This window comes from Perca flavescens, chromosome 9 (assembly GCF_004354835.1).
Source record: "Perca flavescens isolate YP-PL-M2 chromosome 9, PFLA_1.0, whole genome shotgun sequence".
Classification (NCBI taxonomy): Eukaryota; Metazoa; Chordata; class Actinopteri; order Perciformes; family Percidae; genus Perca; species Perca flavescens.
Window position 1 is genome coordinate 24,754,203 of NC_041339.1, and position 20,743 is coordinate 24,774,945.

The 20,743-nt window shown below is 40.1% G+C and overlaps 1 protein-coding gene across 1 annotated transcript in view; it reads left to right on the top strand.

The window, feature by feature from the left end:
• The first annotated feature begins 1,043 nt into the window (after positions 1-1,043).
• The window catches only part of arid3a (AT-rich interactive domain 3A), a 60,540-nt gene continuing 40,840 nt past the window's right edge, over positions 1,044-20,743 (top strand). Inside the window, exons 1-3 of the mRNA XM_028587854.1 lie at positions 1,044-1,355; positions 18,595-19,333; positions 19,452-19,734. Of these exons, the coding sequence (XP_028443655.1) occupies positions 18,993-19,333; positions 19,452-19,734 (624 nt within the window). The 5' untranslated portion in view covers positions 1,044-1,355; positions 18,595-18,992. The remainder of the gene's footprint in view (positions 1,356-18,594; positions 19,334-19,451; positions 19,735-20,743) is intronic.

Sequence of the window (20,743 nt, forward strand, 5' to 3'; positions counted from 1 at the left end):
TGCTGAACAGGGGCTCTCCACCAAGGGACTGTCACCAAAAATCTACACTGAGAAAAAATGTAAACACAACACACAATTTACCAAGTTTCATGACAAACATTTCAATTTACATTATACACATTTATTAAAAACACTATTTCAGACTTAGAAATATACGTAAGACTTAAGATTTAAAGAAGCCTAAAGAGATAAAAGCATTAAGTATTTCTTAAGATAAAAGAGACTTTATTGTCATCCATCTACATACAGTGCAATGTACAGTAAATAGAATAACAAAATTGTGTTTCCCTGGTCCCGGTGCAAAACAAAAGAATGAACGAATGTACATAAGGTGCAAACAACAAGATACAAAACATGTACAGAACAGGATCCAAGACGATATAATGCAATGATAGAAACATAAGTACAAGTAGTGTAAATAAATGTTAACAAATGTGAAGTAATAGTGCAAAAAAAATAAACTAGGGAAAAGTCAGAAAATAAATAAACAGAATGTGCAGGGCTGCAACTAACGACTAGTTCTGTTATCGATTAATGTGTAGATCATTTTCTTGATTAATTGATTAATGCTTTATTCTATGTCAGAAAATACTGAACAACGCCTTGTCCATTTGTGTCTGACCAATCATCACAATTGAGGAACTGGAAACACAGATTAATTGGCGTATTTGCTTGAAAAATGACTTATCAGTGGCAGGTTATTTTTTGACTATTATATCAACTAACGTTAATCGTTTCAGCTCTAAAATTGTGAAAGTTATTTTTCTTTCTAATTGCCTTAATAATCTTGAGACCACCAAGATTTATACCCTACTGTGACACACTTGTTGGGAACCAGGTGAAGGGTTCATCTGTTGTGGAGCCTCTCATAGTACATGTCTCTCCACCTTTTTGCTCCACTCCCAGCCCACTTTATAATTCACACCCATGCATTTACCGACATCCCCTGCACCGGGGGGTGGGGGTGTATGTGGGGGGCTGGCCCCTGCTGATTCAGAGGTTAGGAATTTGCATCTGATTACTGTTTGTCAACCAATGATCTGACTGTGCAGGCCGGAGAGTCTCTCCACGCCTCTCTCTCTCCGGCTGTCTGACTGAACGTTGCGGGTTCTCAAACCGACACTCTAAGTCTGAAAACACAATTACACGCAAAAGCCGTATGCGTGGATATCATGCAGTCACATGAAACCTCTTTATTTCTAGCTGATAAACACACCAACCACTTCTCCTCTTCCTCTTTTTGGTGCGTTTTTCTCTGTGCGTAATCGAAGGGGAAGACTGGATTTAGAGACGGGGAAAACAGGAATGTTTCTTCCGGTATCAAAGAGTGTGAAACCCGAACGGAAGCCCATGTGGTAAGTTAACGTTTCTCTTTAATTTTCGTTTGCCTTTTTATGCCTACAAAGTCTTATGAATAATTTACGTTTGTGTGGCTTCCTTTTTTTTGCTGCTTCTGTTTTAATCGTCACTTACAGGACGCAGCGTTTGTTTGTTTGTTTTTTTAATCAATGATGTTATCAAATCGCCTGATCAATTATAGTGTACGTTATTGCTTAGGCAGCGTTAGCGGACGGACTCACCTGCCAAATGTCAGCCAACAAACGTAGCTAATTCAACCTACGTTGAGTGTAACGTTAATGGCACCATTTCTTGAAAAAAAAAAATCTAACGGAAGAGGTGTTTTATTTTAATACCAGATTTTTCGGCGGTAACACCGAGTTTTACCGAATATAGAGAATAACATAATAAAAGTGCACATGTTATAAGCTAGCAGGGGTCGTATTTAACGTTACTGTCAGTTACAAGTGTTAAACTGTACCATTACTAACGGCTAACGTTCGGATTTGGACTGTTAGCTTGATTTTATATCACTATTTGTATGTTATGTCACCAAAATACTATCACAAATGTAAAAGCACAATATCGCTCGCTATTTCAGTTAATATTACTATAGCTGATTATTGCCAGTATTATCCGGTGCTTTAGCTAGACGCCAATAACGGATAACCCACAACTGTTCATATGTTTGCTGCTAAATATTTGTGGGCAAAATTGCTTGCACGTCCTCTACAATTTTAACCCACCATTTTTAGTTTCACAACGCCACAAAACATACACTAACGTGATCATCAGTACATCATACTGCACAGTTGAATATAAAAGCCAGTGCATGTGACAGGGTCTACAAATGAGCCTTTAAAGAAGGTTTAGTCTGATATGTCATGTTGGGGGTCAAAGCAGAGACAGTAGCGTGATTCAGAGCTTAAGGTGGCTTTATGAATGGATCTGAAGCTGCTTTCTAGGTCGTTTTGCTACTCATACCAAAAACAGAGTGGCAGAGCAGTGGTGTGAAGTAGTCTACTGTTACTCACTGTAACGTTACTTGAGTACAATTTTGAACTTGTACTTTACTGCTACTACAATTCTGGAGGAATTATTGTACGTTTTACTCCATTATGTATTTGTTTCTAGATTCAGATTAGTAATACAAAATATAATTAACAAACGAGTTGCTATGCTGTATTATAGATTAGACAACCCAGCATTATATACATTTGTTAAAATGTAGCCCCCTTTGGTATATTTTGATGCTAATTCTCTACTTAAATATTGAATGCATGATGTTTACTTATAACTTTTTGGTATAGGCTCACATACCTTTCAATAACAGTTTCACCTCGTCATCAGTCCAAGCAAGTAAATCCTTGGTCTTACTTTTTGCCATTGTTGTTCTTTCTCCAAAGTATTTTCAATTTATTCTTCCATGTTTTTCAACCGCAGAGTAACATCAGACAATCTGCTTTCTGTTGACAATTGCATATAGGAATGCCCAGTGTGAATGGTCATGTGACATACATTGTCAGTCTTGTTAATATGAATGTAGATTAGTTCTGATACTGGAGCTAAAACTCTTTTGCGAACGGAAATTGTTTTTGCCTCAAAACAACGCCTTAAAAATGAAAACGTAGTAGTGTAGATGTAGCCTGAGTGTGTCTTCTGTAGAATGAAGTTAGTGTTCCCCCTTGTATCAATGTCTCCATTCTACGGACAGACGTCAGCGTCGCAGTAACAAGCCGTCAACCAGCTAAACTAGCTTACAGGGCTCGAAAAACTACAGCGTCCCCCAGCCCCAACAATCACATACTCCTATCCAGTAAAACATTTATCAGATTTGTCATTTGGGATGGTTTTGGTACAGTAAGCAAGTGTAACTGTGAATCCTTTTACGGGCCGTCCACACAATAACGGAACGTTTTGAAGAAGTTGTTTTTCCTTTGCGTTTTCAAAACTATGCTGCAAGTTATAGCCTAGTGCTAAACACAGACTAAACAGAGATAATGCAGACAAAAACAGGGTTAAAAAAAAATTAATTTACGTTCAGCAATGTTGTGTCTCTTTGTTATTCGTATTAAAGGGTTGTATTTTATCAAATGCAACAACAACAAAAAAAAAATGATATTGGCCGCCCTGTTGTCTAAATATCAGCATCGTCCATTGAAAGAAACGTATCAGTTGAGCACTAATTAACACAGGTGCAGACCTATCTCATTTTAATATCCAACCGATATAATTTCACAACAGTCTTCAAGCTGTGTCTCTCTAGGGCAAAACCCCTTAACTTGTTGGTATTTCTGTGGAAGTGCATAATATAACAAAGGTGGAGTAGGTTGATAAAAGAGTCTGTTAGCATCTGTTAGTGGCTGAGATCAAGACAAGTCCAACATGTCAGGGGAGTGATATGGACACAATGAGCTGCCTTCAGTACTACAGCAGGGCGGTGGGAAAATGTACTGTATCCCTCTGTATGACGTCGGTGGATATGAGAAGGGGGCAGTAAACTTGTCATCTCAAGTGGATTCAAAAAGAGCTGTTACTGTATTTTTCAGGAGAGTCTGGTTGGTTATGCCAGGCTGAAGAACCTCAGCCACAACCAAAACTGACTTTTTTTGTGGTTGGTGTTATAGTTTGTTTCTTAAGTTGGTGTGGGGGAGCGCATGCACAGGAACCTGGTTTGGTTTTAAATGCTACTATAGTAATTTGTCTAGATTGTCTAGATTTGTAAAAACAACTCATCAGTTTTATTGAAAGAATACAAGAAATTGCCCCATATGTTTCATTCTGCTGTGAAACTGACTTGACAGAAACACGGTTATGAAATGTCCTTGGCTTGATGACATATTTTCTGTTAACTGTGACATCACAAATTGATGGGTAGATGACATTTTGAAACCTTAAAACCTGAACCAGAAAGCAGGACGACAGGAGCAAGATGAAGAGGAAGTTTACTTTTAGATTTTAATAGAGAAAAGCGGATTTTCACACCAGCCATTGGTCGAATACTGGTCAGGTTTTACTGCACCTTGTTGCTTATCTTTCTAGCCACTCATTTGCTTGTGTGATTTTATTAAAATTTGACTCTAAAAATGTATTTCAGCAGGCAAGTCGCTCTCCTATGCTAAATGTCCTCCATGTGACTTCTTAAAGTTGTCCTTGACAATCAAGAGATGGTAAATTGTGATACCTGCATCTTCCCAATGTGACTATTAAGCACTGAAATTCTTAAGAGAGATGTTCAGGCCCTTATCACACCCTGCACCCCACCATCCTCCAAACACCATAGAGGCTTGTCCAGAAATTGGTGCACTAATCAGTTTGGTCCAATCTGCCATATGGTATTCTGTGGCCGACACTGGCCAACTGCACAGTGCACCAAGGTTTCCAATGGAGAGAAGTACTGCTGCGGCGAGCTGGTGGAGGAGGGTGTTAATGTTGTAATTGGAATTACGTTGTGGATTAGAAACGTATGGCCAGTGATCAAGTTCAGGTCTTAAAAAGGCCTACCCTTTCTTTTGCATAATACAGGCTGGCCCTAATAAGTAACACTTATTGTTATGAAACCAGGATTACATAAAGACGCAAGTAGTTGCTCTTGATTTGAAGAACTGACAGATGTGTTGTATTTTTGTAGAAACTGTAATTTGCCATCAAAGAGAGGGGTTGAAAAAGGTGCAGACCTTGACATGGTGATATATCAATATAGTACTGATATTGTGGTTTAACATATTGTAGGATTTTGCTTATTAAACTATGACGTTATAGCTTGATTATTGTGTCTTTCCGTGCTTAAAAGTTGCATTAATGCAGGTTTCTAAAGTTATTAGTCTGTTACAGCGTATGGAAATGAACGTCTACCACTTGGTCATCTTGCAAACATTTTAAATTGTCAATTTTTATTGTTTTAGACTTTTGTAACTATTTCAATATCTAAAGTATTGCCTCAAGAAAAATGTTCTTGTCATGGAGGAGAGGCCTCTGTAACAGTTGACACATTACTAGAAAGAAACTAAACAATAAGGTGCTTTAATACAGTGGTTCCCAACCTTTTTTCCTTGGCGCCCCCCCTACTCATGCCTAAGAAAAGCCGAGCCCCCCCCCTCCCCCAAAACCGAAGTTGAGGTAACTCTGGAAATAGAGCCTTACTTTCTTTTTTGACACAGAGCAGTTATCAGCACTGTTACGTTTCTCCACCATCTTTCATTCATAAAATAGTGATGCCGCGGCAGCAGGAAAAACGAGGATACAACAGAATATATAGTTTTTATACAGACTTTTGTATACATTATATATTCTAGTGTATTATCATAATTTGTTTAACGTGCAAATATTTTTTTTTTACCTCAACCTCAAACCAGATAAAGACTCGCGCCCCCCCTGTGATCTTTGCCGCCCCCCCTGGGGTGCCCGGACCCCAGGTTGGGAACCACTGCTTTAATAAAATCAAATATTTTGTTTTAAAAAGATTAAACGTATATAAACTTAATGCAGTGCTGAAACAGTTGGTCATCAGAAAACCAAACTGAAAGCTATATTAACTAAGTAATATATACTAACTAAATAATTGATCATCATCAATCATTTATTAAGAAAAAATGCCCGACACACGCTGGCTCCAGCTTTTCCAGTGTGAGGATTTGATGCTTTCCTCTGTTTCATAACATTGTTAATTGAATATCTTTGATGATTGGTCAGCTGGAACAAGAAATCTGAACATTTTGATGGGCGTTTTGCACTATTTTCTGACATCTTAGTTTGGAGCAGTTTGTGAAGTGTTTTCTGTTGGAGATGGTAAGTCCCTTTGGGGTGGACTTTTTCACTTTGTTAACCTATAACATGCACAAAAAGATATATAACACAATAAAGGAAAGGGAAAAAAGCATAATATAAGCACTCAAAATAATTGAAAGATAAATAAATAATGGAAATGATTAGTAGTTGCAGCTAAGGCTGAACGATTTATTGTTTTCAAATCGAAATCCCGATTTGAAAGACTGCAATTAGCTAATTGTAAAGACCACGAATAATCGACTGTGCAATATTTAGTTGAATTTGGTGTAACATTTGGTTTACCATTTTTTATTCCTCTTTTTATTATTATTATTATTATTATTATTATTATTATTATTATTACTACTACTGTTATTTCATAAGATAAATGCTGGAATAACGTTATCACAGATTGTTTACAGAGATGTGCTATTTTCAATGGATTTTTCATTTATGTTGTATTACTTTATTTAAATTGATTGTAGAAGGTGCTATTGAACTGAGGCATATCAGAAATTTCAGTTTACAGGAAAGTACAGATTTTTTTATCGGAATTGTTTTTTATTATTATAACTTTAGCTTTTGTGATAAATGTTCTGTGTTTGACTGATTAATGTTCCATGCATATGAAAATAAAATCACTTATTGCTGGTAATTCATACATACATATGTTCTCATCCTTGCATAAGAATATAAAGCAGTTTTGATGGCCTCTCATGTTATAATGCTCCATGACGTTTTATCTGATACACAGTGAATATTGAACTTTAGCTTTTTTCTAACTTTTTTTTAAATTGCAAATCGAATCGTAATCGAAATATCTGGCATAAAAATCGCAATTAGATTTATTTTCCCCCAAGATCGTTCAGCGCTAGTTGCAGCCCTGATTTTGATTTTCATTTGTTGCTTTCTAGAATGTGTTTCCAGTTAGTGAGAAATTACCATCATGTCAGTGGTGCACTTTCATTGTCCAATGTCAGCTTGATGTCAGACTTGCCATAGCTAAAACGCATTGCTTGTTGTTTTGATGTTTTTGGTTTCCGTAGTGTTCCTTCCCTTGACATGTAAATTGGTCCTTGTGGCCTCTCCTCTAATCAAGTGTTTGATGTGATCTCCTGTTGAAACTAAGCTCAGGTTCACATAAAGGTCTGTGTATTAGTCATTACCTTCCCATCTCGATCCAGAGTTGTGATGATGTTTGTAGATTCACACCTCAGTTTGAGTGTGTTAAGTGTACATATCAAAATGCAAAGCTGGCAGCGCCGTTATTATTATAAACATTATTAAAACGTTTACAAGCAGAAATCCACTCAGCTTCCTGTCAGCACACACGCCTGATCTCAGCCCGAGGGTATTTGAAGAACATTTGGAAGCAGCAAGTGTAATATACAAATAGCCTGCTCAGTTAGCCTCTGAACATCATGTCTGAGTGAGCGGCAGTCACTGGCTGTTGGCCACTAAACTGGTTAGTGGCTGTAAATCACTGACAGACAAACATGCACAGACCAGAAAAACAGGTTTGACGTTTGTTTGTTGTCTTATTATCAAAGTGGTAAGATGGCTTTTATGTTGTCACTGCATTCAAATTTCCCTACAAGGTTTAAGGGTGTGGGCACACATTGTGTCAGCTGAATGTTTCAGTAATAACCCACTTGTAAATGGCGTGAATTGTATCACAGTGAATGTCTGCTGTCTGCACACCACAAGTCTCCCTGCCATTAAAGAAATGGGAAGCAGCTTGGCTTGGCTGGCTTTCAGCTGTTCCGTTGCCAAAAGCTACATTTCTAAAAGGCCTGTGCGGCACGTGGGGCTTTAACTTGGTTATCCTGCCAAAAAAATGCAGGAAGAAAATCAGTAGTTACTTTACTGCCTGGGCCGGAGCCATGGGGGAATCCCAGCAGGGCTGACGGTGACGCAGCCAAGGAGCATACTATAAGGAAGGGTCTGAGCTTTTGGGATGCCCTGCAGTTCCTGAACAGAGCTGCTAGTACAGTTGTAGTTGTGTTTTAATTCACCGGCTGTCCGCGATCTATCCTGGTACTTCTCTGCCTGGATACCAGCACGCAGCTGCAACATGCTGACATGTCCATCAAACCAGAAGCGTTTGTATTTCATATTTGCGTCAGCTAAGGCTGGCAGCCTGCCCAGGCAATCAAAATCTAATTTAATCCGATCCATGCCAAATGATACACATCCCTCGTGAGTTTTTATTAGACAGATTGCAGGCTGCATTAAACTAATCCACATTTAGCACAGAAGTGACAGTTTCTGTTCTGGATGTCTCCATGTAGCCTACAATGAACAGAGCTCTTTATCTAAGATTTACACTCATCCATTGCCTCTCTGCTGACAAAAGACTTGATTGTTAAAGATCACAATGCAGTGACGTGACTGCACAGTCACCATATAAACCAACATGTTAATCCAGTTTGGGACGCTCATGCCATTCAATGAAAATGCAAACCCCCAACACACCTCCCCCGCACTAGAGGAACTATCATCAAAACGTCAGTCTAGAGTTACAATAGCATTATGCATTGAACTCTGCAAGCAGCGACATGCACTCTGTCTCCTGAATCCCAGCTTTTATGGAAAAGTAAGTCTGCTCACATGAGGAATTTGACTTGGTGGCTTTGTTTCTGCAGCTCACAGAAAGCCAGAGACATTTTTTAAACAAGTCATTTATATAAAGTTGTAGCGGTATTAGAGTTGCATTAAAGCAGTGTTTAGTAGTTTCCCTGTACAATCATCACATGGTATTCTGGTCAAACTGACTAATTACAGGAAGCTATAAGATTGAGTAATAAAGGATAGAATATACAGTGACAGATGTACAAAACTAATGCAATCCAGTACAATAGCCCTGCACACAACTCTATCATTAACAAACTTTGTTTTTTTCAAATTGTGTCAGAAAAGTGTTGATTGGAGTGCAAGAAGAAATAAATGGAATATTATTTAACAATTCAACCAGAACAGAGTCAGACACAAGACAAACAGATGTAACTATACCCTGTTTCCCTTTAGAAGGGCCGGTGTTTCTCCACCAGAGCCGTCATGATTATGCTCTACAGTCTCCACGTGAAGCTGTAACATAGCGAGGTCAATATCCACCAGTGAGGCGGCAGGCAGACAATGACATAAATACCAGCAGACATTTCAGCTGAGTCAGCAGAAACTTTTTTTTCCCATTTTAACTATGTGTCTGAGGACTTTTCTGCGGTTAGAGGAAGTCCTTCCATATAGCAGAGTTCAAATGTTTTGTACATTTTACCTGTGGGCTGTCCTGTCTTTAAGTATAAAGTAAGTGCCAATATCCAATAGTTCATTTTAGTTTTTAATACCGTAAGTGTTTCTTCCGGTGTGCCACTTTCAGAGTGGAAAAGCCCCTAAGACATTGGTCATTTATGTTGCTTGCTAGTAATTTCATTAGTAGAAGAAATGGAGCATTTTCTAATGTTGCACTCTGTGTAAAGTGTTAAAGAGAAGAGCATCAGACAAATAAATACATGTGGATTTCCCTGCAAGGTTATGTACCATATGCACCGACACAAAGAGAGTCCTCTTTCCATAATTTCCATCATTCATTTCCAAGTAGGAAAACACTTAAATCCAGACTTTTTACATTTATTCTTCATACATGCTGTGACATCAGATGCTACAAATCACTCTCAGCCTCACTTGCTTGCACAGCTGAATCCTGTTGCTTGATAGATAGCCACATATTTCACTGCTGAGAAGTGGATCACTGTATTATTTTTGCTATATGCCCACTTAATTTATGGCATAGCGGGGGCTAATCAGATTTGTCTGGCTGTGTTGCCTTGGCTCGCTGAAAGAGGTCAGTGGAAAGTGCGTGACGAGCCTGCGCGACACTTCCTCAATGATCTTGTTGTTGGTGCAGTGGGGCTCAATGGAGCCTGTGTTATTGCCTTGCAAGGTAATACTGCAAGGAATGTGAGAGAGGGACACATAATCAAGACCAGCACCACTGACCGACTTCTTGTTTTTATGCTTTTTTCCCCTTTTTTATGTAGAAAGGATGATGAATAGTTACTGTTTGGCTCCCTGCGCAGTCACTATTTAACTTCTGTTATATTCAATGCTAACCAGTGTTTACTGTATATGGAGAGTTAACGCTATTAACAAAAAAATATTTAAAAATGCTTATTAAAACACTATTTAAAAACACTTTCTATAAAAGTAATCTATCAACATGAATTATCAAAATAAGATAGTTTGATATAAAATACTGTTGCATGGGAATTAAATAATATTAGCACGCAATTTATGCAGTAAATGTTTTATATACTGCATACGTATATATGTGTATGTTGCAACTATAATTATTTTATATTTATTTGTTTCCCCAGACTGTGAAGGCTTAATTCAATTCTATTCACCACTGTTTAAATTTAAGAAGCATTTAGTTTTTTAGATGAGAGATCAAGTGAGATCTTGATGTTGATTGAATGTTTTTACCAGGTGCACAACATAGCATTGGACACATGGTACTCATTTATTTTATATAATATACTCCTAGCAGCCTCTTCTTGGAAAAAATTTGCCTGTTAAGATAACTTTTATTTCCCTGTTATTTAAAAAGGTACATATGTAAACACATGTGTAAACAGAACTTAAACGCATAAAGCCTTTGAAGTAAGAGAGCTGTGGTTGCATCTTTTTCCACTAAGGTCTTCAGTACCTTTTTTATTCTACTGTCACACAACATGTAGGGAGTTAAGAACAAAACAAAGACAATCTTAAAAGATAAAAACCCTCTGAAGTGCATTGTGGCAAATTTAAATTTGATTTGAAGTTTTTCAACTAACTTTGTAGGTATGATCATTTTCATCACAGGGTACCTCACGATACAGATAATATCACAATACAGCAATTCTGACATAATCAATTTACAATCCTATACTGATAAATCATGATGTCGGCCTATGACTACAACTATGGATACAAAATGCCTGTGAAAAGGTTAGGTGCTCTCTTTATTCACTGCAAGTCCAGACTTTAAGAAAACAGCACAATTCTGCAGCACAAGTTTTTCAGTCTGTAAATTAAAATTATAGAACTATAGAGCATCTAAGGGTCCAGACTTTGGACTTAAACGTGGCTGGGGCATCAGTTTTTTTCCTCAAAGTGCTGCCCGCCATCCTGTTGAAAACCTCTTCTTCTTCGGCTAGTTAACTTATGTTCAAGTTTCCCTCATTCATGTGTTGAACCCACCTCGAGGAGCCTTGAAGTAGCGACACTGGGAGCAGGGAAATCTATTTAGAGCGCCTATTTTATTAATTAATATATCAATATTTGGCACCAGTGTATCAATTATCTTATCACACGAAGAAGGACAATGATATATTGCTGTGCTGATGTTTTGTCCCACTCCTAATCTTTTTACAGTTAAGTAGTGTGTCTTGCATTGTGATGCATTACACTGATATGTTCAGGTGTCAGGATTGGAAGACATTCAAAAGTTGGTATTAAAAAAAAGAGGCTTTCTGGGGCCACGTTGCTCAGAAACCAACAGAAGTATCATATATGTGTTGATAACATCATTACAAAGCCTGTTTTTCTACTAACATAGCAGTATAGTACACACTGACAAACGGTACATGCATGTGCTGAGTGATGATAAAACCTGCCAACAAGTACATCAACAGAAATTCCAAGGACATACTGTATCTTACCACTCACATATATTACATGTGATCTTTAGGAAGCGAAGAGCTGAAAACACCAGTAAGAGCGCTTATATCACCAGAGATAGAGACAAAACAACAATGTGGATTACCACTTTAAGAATCACAGTCCCTCAGATTTTCCAGTCAAGCAGAACAGAGAGATGTTCATTTTAATAGCCAGTTTTAAGTCTCACACCCAGTTAATCTCAAAATAACCTCACCTCTTTAACAGACAATGTTTTTTCTTTCTTTCAGTACATAAAAGGAAATGAACTTTTATTTCAAATGTTGAAATGCGAGATATGCATCTGCACTGGCACATGAAAACAAAACTACCTACTGAGGAAAATACCCTGGCGTTAATGTCTGTGTTGCTCTATGAGAACTTTAAAACTAGCTTGTAGCACATATGTTGCAAGCACCATGTGCAGGGCTGTAGCCAGGGTTAGGAAATCATTGAGGTCCAGAATTTCTTCTTTTATTGGAGCCTAATTACTGCGTTTCTGGACAAGCAGAATTCATACCACCATGACACCTACAAACAAAACCCAAGCTATACAATACACACATAATCTCAACTCATAATCTACAGTATATTTAAATATGTTTAGAGGGACCTGTTGGCAAAAATGCTTTTATTAAAGCTGCACAATTTACTCTGTACTTTTTACTTTAGTAACATTTTGAATTCAGGTCTTTAACGAATCTGTAATGAAGTATTTTTACATCAATGTATTAGTAGGTTACTTTTACTTAAGTAGACTAAAAGAACCGAGTACTTCTTCCACCACGATTTACTCTCACTCTTCTTCTCTGTGTGTGTGTGTGTGTGTGTGTGTGTGTGTGTGTGTGTGTGTGTGTAAGTGAGATGTTTGTGCGTCGTACTTGGGCTGCGTTGCTTACGGGAGCTGCGTTGCTTACGGGAGCTGCGTTGCTTACGGGAGCTGCGTTGCTTACGGGAGCTGCGTTGCTTACATGGGCTGTGTGGCTGCGCTAACATGGGCGCCAAAATGAAAAGCAAAAAGTTCTGCGACGCACACACTGCTCAGGCGCTGTGGCCCGGTCAGTCTCTCCCGCACAGATAGCTGTCAGTTTCAAGCAGTTTTACGTCATTCAGATGCGGAGATATAGTGGGTTTTTTAGGAAATAATTACCAAGATCCGGACCTCTGTGACCTCATAGCTGGCTACAGCCATGACCATGAATCAAAAAGACACAAAGATGAATTCCTGCACATTCACCGTACAAAGGATTGTGGTATTAGAAGACTTTGGTGCTCTTTTTAGAGTACATTCGACAGGCTACGTGTCTATGCCAGCAGCCAGTCTTATATGTAAATATGTGCCTATACATGTGCATGTAAGGCGGTGTGGGTCTCTTTATCTCATTGGAATTAGACCATTAGCTCTCGCTCTTATCACTCTGTACTGTTTGCTCAGATCTTGCAATCTTCTACCACTCGAATGAGGGTTTTGGAGAAAAAAAAGAACAGGATTAACCCATTAGCTGTCGTCGTTTCTAAGCCAACTGTTAAAGTTTATGTCCCGTGTCTGTCCACCCTGCCCCCACACGGGGTGCCCTGCCATCTATACCAGCCTTCCTTTTCCTAGCCAGTCAAGGTGTTAAATGAGCCCTAATGGTCGTATTGTCAACTGTCTTTTATACTGTATAAAGCTTTTAATTGCAAGCTTTTAGATCATCTTTATATCTCCTGAGGTTGAATAGCTTGTCCTCTTGCCCCACATGCCCTCTCCAAGAGGTCAGAGGTCACTGTTGTGTACAGAGCAGGAGTCCTGAAGGCTGGTTGGGCTTTAGGTTATTCCTCAAAGACAGTGCTGCAAAAAGGGTGGATGCTTGAATCTGATTCTCCCAGTTCAAGTTCACCTTTCTACCCTACTGTCCCCGCAAAGTCTGTCGTGAAATGCAAATATAAGTCTTAAAATGTAAATGAAGGGAAAGAAACCATGAGAGTGAGAGAGAGACATGTCAGACAGCAAACACACAAGCAGGCAGCATTGAGTTGGAGCAGTTAATGACAGTCACATAGGGGACACTTTAAATCAAACATTGCTTTATGTCATCTAATCGTTTTGCATGAAGAGTTGTCTTCACACTCACTAAAACCGCCCTAAAGAATACCCATATGTCAGCCATCACAGCAGGATATACATTTGCCCTTTGGTCTTTGGTTAACACAAGATGCCAAGTAGTCGTATTGATTTGGAGGCAGGCTATTGCATTTAGAAGTTTGCATTTAGGTCTGGCAATAACATTGTGGAGGAAATCCTCTATTAGTCTGCTAAGTATTTCCTTAACTGGCAAATGGTCTTTGACCACAGCTACTCAGACATGGCAAAGTGATGGATCAAGAACCATGAAGCAAGTTGGTTTCTGTAATTAAGTTTCCAAAGTATTTTGATTAGTAACTTACTCATAATTCATTATCTATGTTTTTCAACAAATCAGGATTTTCATATAATAGCAGGTCACTGTTCCAAGGCATTGATAAGGTAAAACAAATTACCCTAAGTGCAGTGTTGATTGATGAGAAGGTATATATATATATTTTTTTTTAGCATTTTCGGCCTTTATTTTGACAGGACAGCTGAAGACATGAAAGGGGAGAGAGAGGGGGGGAATGACATGCAGCAAAGGGCCACAGGTCGGAGTCGAACCCAGGCCCGCTGCGTCAAGGAGTAAACCTCTATATATGAGCACCCGCTCTACCAACTGAGCTATCCGGGCGCACTCAGCAGGGTTTTTTTAAGGGGATTCATCCCTGGACCACTGAGACTGCTTAGTTTTTGTGCTGAGTTGTTTTAGATATTAAATGCCTTATCACTCTAGCCAAGGTCTGGTTATTCATGTGTGAGAATGAGATACCAAGGGAAACCACCACACATGTTGCACAGCAGAGTTGCACCCAATAAGGGTTATCATAGCTTTTCCTTCTTCCTAAAGCATTGTAGTTTTTTTTGGTGTAAATCAGTATCTATGCACACATGTAGAAAACATTTGACTTCTCTGTCTTTGGCTCATAGTCTTCTTTACAGTTCATCTTGCTCTGTGTTTTCATCTATTCTTGTTGATTATTGCTGTCATATATAAAATGTTTTATAAGCATCAAACCTGCCTTTTCATTTGGGGAAGTGTGTTTGGGGGGCATGTGTTGTGGTGCAATGTAATGTGCACAATCTAGCATGTAGGAAATCGTGATGCTTGTGATGAACAGTAGCATGAAACAAAGCGACCACTTCTGCTTCCCCCTGCACAGGAAGAGTCAACAGAACAGCTTTGTTGTTATCACTTCTGTCTTTAAAATTACCTATAGGACAGAGAGAGAGAGAGAGAGATATATTAATTTCCACTCTGAGCCCTTTATGTGTCAGTAAGTAGAACAGAGACAAGTTGTCTCCGTTAAACAGTTAGGTGAGATGTTTAAACCCTACTTACACTGGTGCTATTCTCCATCTGACAACTGCTGGCGTTCAGTTGTGCCTCTATCGCCTATAGAATGTAATTAATCAATAGTGAATATCTGTTGGCTGCCTCGCTGCATCTGCTCCGTCAGTTGTCATTTCCTTCACCCTCTTAAGAAACACAAGTTACATAGCTCTTGTTTCCTTGCGCAACATTTCTCTAACATATAGTACAGGGTGACTGAAATATTTCTTTATGTGCATGCTGTGGTTCTGTATCAACTGTTGACAAATCTCGAGTCAGACCTGTGGATCTCTAACTGTAACAACGTCTCGGCTGAAATGTCTGCTTACAGAGTAACAGTAGTGATAAACAGGATGATTGTGGGTGTTGTCTCTCTTCTCGTCCTGTATTCTATGTAAATATAAGATATGGAAAACAGTAAATTTTCCTGTAAATAGAAACAGGACTTAATTTCACTCAGCCTATGGAGAGACCTTGGACTTTACATACAAATCTACTGTTTATCCTTCTCTGGGGTTGAGAATGTGCCTAAACGGTAATTACACTACCATACCCATGAAATGCTGGTATGACTTTCTGTGTAATTCCAGTGAGCTACATGCAGGAAAAAAACAACCCTCTTTCCCTATAGCCTTCCAAGACAAAAGTATCCCTTCTGGTTATATCCTCATTGCAGTGTGATAATGAGGTGTAATGTGGCCAAGGATTGCTGTGGTGGCTACTTTTTAGACCAAGTTATCACGCCGAAATTTATATAGAAGTAACTGGTGTCCCAGAGTTTCCCCATGTGGTGTGGTCTCCATTTTGCCTCAAGGAGCTGCTGACTCAAAAATAATTTGTGAAACCTTGTTCCACTTGAGGCAAGTTTTATAGGGTTGCATGAGTCTGATAATGCTGTTTTAGAGGCTTTTTGCACTGACATTAATAAAGAATGTGGTGGAAACACTAAATGCCTTTTCATTTTTAATGTCTTTATGATGCTTATTTATTATAATGACAAATATGAGCTATCAGTGCAAAAAAAAGACAAAACATGGACAAAATGACATATGAAAGACGTGTGATAGAACAAGGGAAGAAAGAACCTTTTGGTGGAGTCTTATCACATTATACTTTAACAGTATATCACAAGTGGTACTGAATATCTGTGCAATGTTTTGTCTTTGAGCAACCTAAAACCAAAATATCTGACGTTACACTTCCAGGATTGCTCCGGTGCCACAGGAAATTCCGCCGGATGCTTGTATTTTCCGTTTCCTTCCGCTTTCTTTGTGTTGGAATTTTAAATTTGGTGGATTAATGAGAGCTATTTTTGACTGCTTCTCAGATCTCTGCAGGGTAAACAGCTCACTAGCCTATTTGTCCAGTCTGAGTTTTCTCTCACACAACTATTTTGCAGCGGCTCTGTCCGGAGCTTAGCGCCGCCCATGACAATACTGATTCCATTCCCATCCCGAGTGCTATATTGAGTAGCCAGACCCTCCTTCAGCACGCTTTGGTAGTTGGTCTGGCAAAGCGAGAATACTGATATCCAAACCTGTTCTGTCCTTGCCTCCCTGTCTCAATCAGGGAGCCTATGTAGACACCTGCCTGATAAGGGAATGTTTTGTTTCAGGACTCCTTTTGGAGGTCAGTGGAAGCCGTGTAACAGGGCCAGATGTAGGTTCTCATGCATCCCAGAACTATGCTCAAGGTGACCAGCTTTTCTTTGGCGCCATCGATATCTTGAGATATCACATACTTGATAGTTGGGGCTAGGGATATAAGCATCAGGAACAGGCACAGGACCTCAGAGAGTTGGGACGGCACTGCACAATAACACATCGTGATTGTACTGTACTGCCTGCTTAATTGTCTCCTCAATTGAGTGTTCATTAAATGCTTCTGTGTGATTCATCAAGGTCTCCTGAACCTTCTTCACGTTATTTGAAATGAGTTGTGCTGCTCCTGAGTTTTTTTTTTAACAATTCAAATGTAACTGTAACTCATTCACACTTTCATCCAGAGTGTACTCAGTATAAAAGTGCAATGCAAAATCAACAGTTTCTGAAAGTACACGATCAGGGCAGGTGGTGGCAGGTCTGTCTGGTCATGTATTAGTCAGCGTAGCTGAGATGAGTGGTGCTGCCTCCTGTCATTACTGGCACTTCAGCATATCCAGCACCTGCACTTGAAATTAATTTCCCCACATGCTGTTGACTTGGTGTTCAGTTCTTATCTCTGCGTGGCTGATCTGAGCCACAAACCCAGACTTCTTAACATTGTGAACACTTTCTGAGTAAACAGAGAGTGGGCAGGACAGACAATTACTCTCCCTCCAGTATCACTCTGGGCTATTGTGGGATCACTGTTGTGTTATAACAGTTGACTAAAGGGAACAGACATTATTGATACCAGAATGTTGAAGCTCTTTGCTTTTAACAGACACTGCTTTGCATGTCTAAGCACTTTTGGGAACAGGTATGTAGGAGAAGCATTACCGCCTACAGTAGTGGCAAAAAAAACTCCCCACAGTGTCTCTACACTTCCAATACAACCTTTTAATGAGGGGAAAACCCACCAGTCATACCTGAGCAAAGGCACACCTCTGAATATTAATTGTGTGTGTTGTCACAAACTTGAGACAATGTAGGTGAGACAGCGTTGAGTGGTGGACTGAATTATTCTTAGCTTTGAGCCAACCAGGTGAAGAACGTGACAGTTCTTTCTATGATTTCACTTCCTCTTACTGTTGAGGCTAAAACACTGTCCTGCTGTGTGAGCGGCTTGTCTAATCTGTTTGTGTGAGTAATCCTGCACATGCAGCACAACTGACAATTTAGGGACTGCGTATTTATGCTACACATGGACTTCAGACTGAAATGAGCATTTTTGTGTGTGAAATTGGGTATTTTCTTCTCTATCACATTTTACTTAAGTCATGATTTGAGTTTGACAGGGCGGCTCTGTAGTCTTCACTGTTCTTTTTTCACTATTCTGCAACTCACAAAGGTTTTACAAAACTTCAGTCAGGCTCTTAAATCTAAAAGTAATTGATCAAGTTTCTCAAATAATATGTTGGACTTTTCCCTTTTATTTAATAGGGGTTTGCAAAACAAAATTATAGATACACAAAATAAGACTGTAGTTTTATCCGAACGGAATCAAATCAAAGGCGCGAGAGATGATGTCCACTTTAGTGAAAGGCCAACAAATGGAAAGTTTTAAAAATAGAGACACATCAGATGCTTTGGGAAACGTTGTTAAACTGTTTTTGCGCTGCCACAACAAAAAGCTTCAACTGAAGGTACTGATGTTAACAGACAGTGGGGAAACAGCAGTCTGACACTCTGTTATTCTTTCTCTCCCTCAGGTCTTTGTAGTCTGTCAACATACTCTTGTCTTCCTACCTTCGCTTCCGCTACTTGTGCCTCACTGAATGCTGTACAACTCAGCTCTGCTGCCGGCTTTGGTTTCCCCACGACTGCAGGAAAAACCATTGAGACAAGAGAGAGGCCTCTGTCTCCAGAACTGCAGCCAACCTTTCTCAGAACTCTAACTGACCCCCCCTCCTCCTTCTTTCCACTCCATAACCATAACCTACAAACCTCCAGCCAGCTGCTAGCTGCTTTACCACAGACACGGTTGGCAATCGCTATTCCTGGGCAGAAGGATCGACCATCGTCCCCCGACTGGTCTCGGACTGGTGCGCCTTCAGTGGGGGAGGGAGGGGAAGGAAGGCAGCTGAACGCCGTGCAGCTTTCCCCGGAGATGAAGCTGCAGGCTGTCATGGAGAACCTGCACAGGCAGCAGAGGGCCAAGCTGCTTATGGAGCAGCAGCTACAGCAGCAGGCCGCCACCCAACACAATCAGGTCCGCACAATTGTTGGTGGAGGGGATGAGCCGATGGGGAGCCCGGCCCCTGAGGCAGAGCAGGCCCAAATGGCAGCACTGGCTGCCATGCGTGCCGCAGCGGCCGGGCTGCAGAGGGTGACGGACAGCCCTATGTCAGATCGCAGCAGCGGCGGCGAGGACGAAGGTGATGAGGATGATAATGAAGACGGGGAGGAGCATTACAAGGACATGATGGGGTCAGATGAGGAGGAGCAGATGTGAGTAGTAAATTTCTGTGGTCAAGTTGCTCTGAAAACATGCAGTCTGTTCCAGTGGTTCCCTTCATTGGTGCGTTTTAACAATATTCTTTTTTTTTTTTTTTTTAAATGCACACAGCAAACAGAAATGGGACGAGGAAGACTTTGAAGGCGAGATGGAAGAAGACTTTGACGACGACCTGGCGGAGGAGGGTCTGTCGACCGGGCATGACACAGTGGCTCCCGGGAAGGGCATCTTCCTGCTGCCCCACCGTCAACTCCACCCCCACTCCCAGCTACTGAAGGCCCGTCCCAGTGTCGACCAGGAGACCCGCGTAGCCATTCTGCCTCCCCACGCCACGCACAGCCATCTGGGCGGGCAGGACCACGGCGAGTGGACCTACGAGGAGCAGTTCAGACAGGTAGGATGTCTTTGTATTTCTTCGTATACCTCCTGCTCCTCTGCTTGGTGTGTTCTTCTAAATGTACAATTACATGTAAATGAAAATTGCTAATGGAGATTCAGGCACGGCAAAGTCTGCAGCTTTGACTCTTGCAGTCATGTTATCAGCGTGGAGAACCATATCAGCTAAATTCTTAAAATATCTTGAAGTCAGCTGCTGTAGCACACTGAGCATCTACATAAATCTAAACTGTTAGTTGTTGACCAGTGAGCCACATCTGGCCTTCACATCCTTCATATCATGTCACTTTCCCAGCTGAAGTAATCTGAGTCAGGGTGGGAAATTAACACCATCCACCAGCCAAATGTTGATAAACTCTAAGCTGAGGCTTTTAGGTTTGTCCTTGCCACCTGACATTTTGACACGTTACATCTGTTAAAGGTTCTGGTGTAAAACAATCAGCTTAGTGCTAGGTAAGACTTGAAATTTACTTAAAACTGCGGCCTAAGAGTGAATTTAATAGGACTGCTTGCTGAGGCAAAGAAGCTGAGGGCAGAGAGAGGGTAGGGGGGGAGTTTAGTGCATTTTAACAGCTTTACCATGGTGGCGTTTACTGTAAACATGCTAGTGGGCTGGATATTATGAGGGAGGCCCCTGTGGAATAAGAGTTTACATGAAGAGATTTAAGTCTGTCAACAGCTAAGTTTAGTTGGAGGGCTGCTGCTGATAGAAAAAGACTGCGAGACGATGTAAAAATGTAAAAAACTTTTCCTTAATTTCTTTGCATTTTCTGCCATATTTGTCCCACAAAGTGACGCCATCTCGTAGTGTGCAAGGACAATTCTAAAAAATTAGATTGCCACTCAGCATTAGTACAGAATGAAATGTGATAACAATGCTCCATTTTGGGGAAATTGTTACTTTTGGTATAGTGGGATACAAGCCTTTGAGAAAAAGAATGACCTTTTCTGACAACGTTATAATAATAATAATAATAATAATAATGATAATGATAATTTGCATCAAT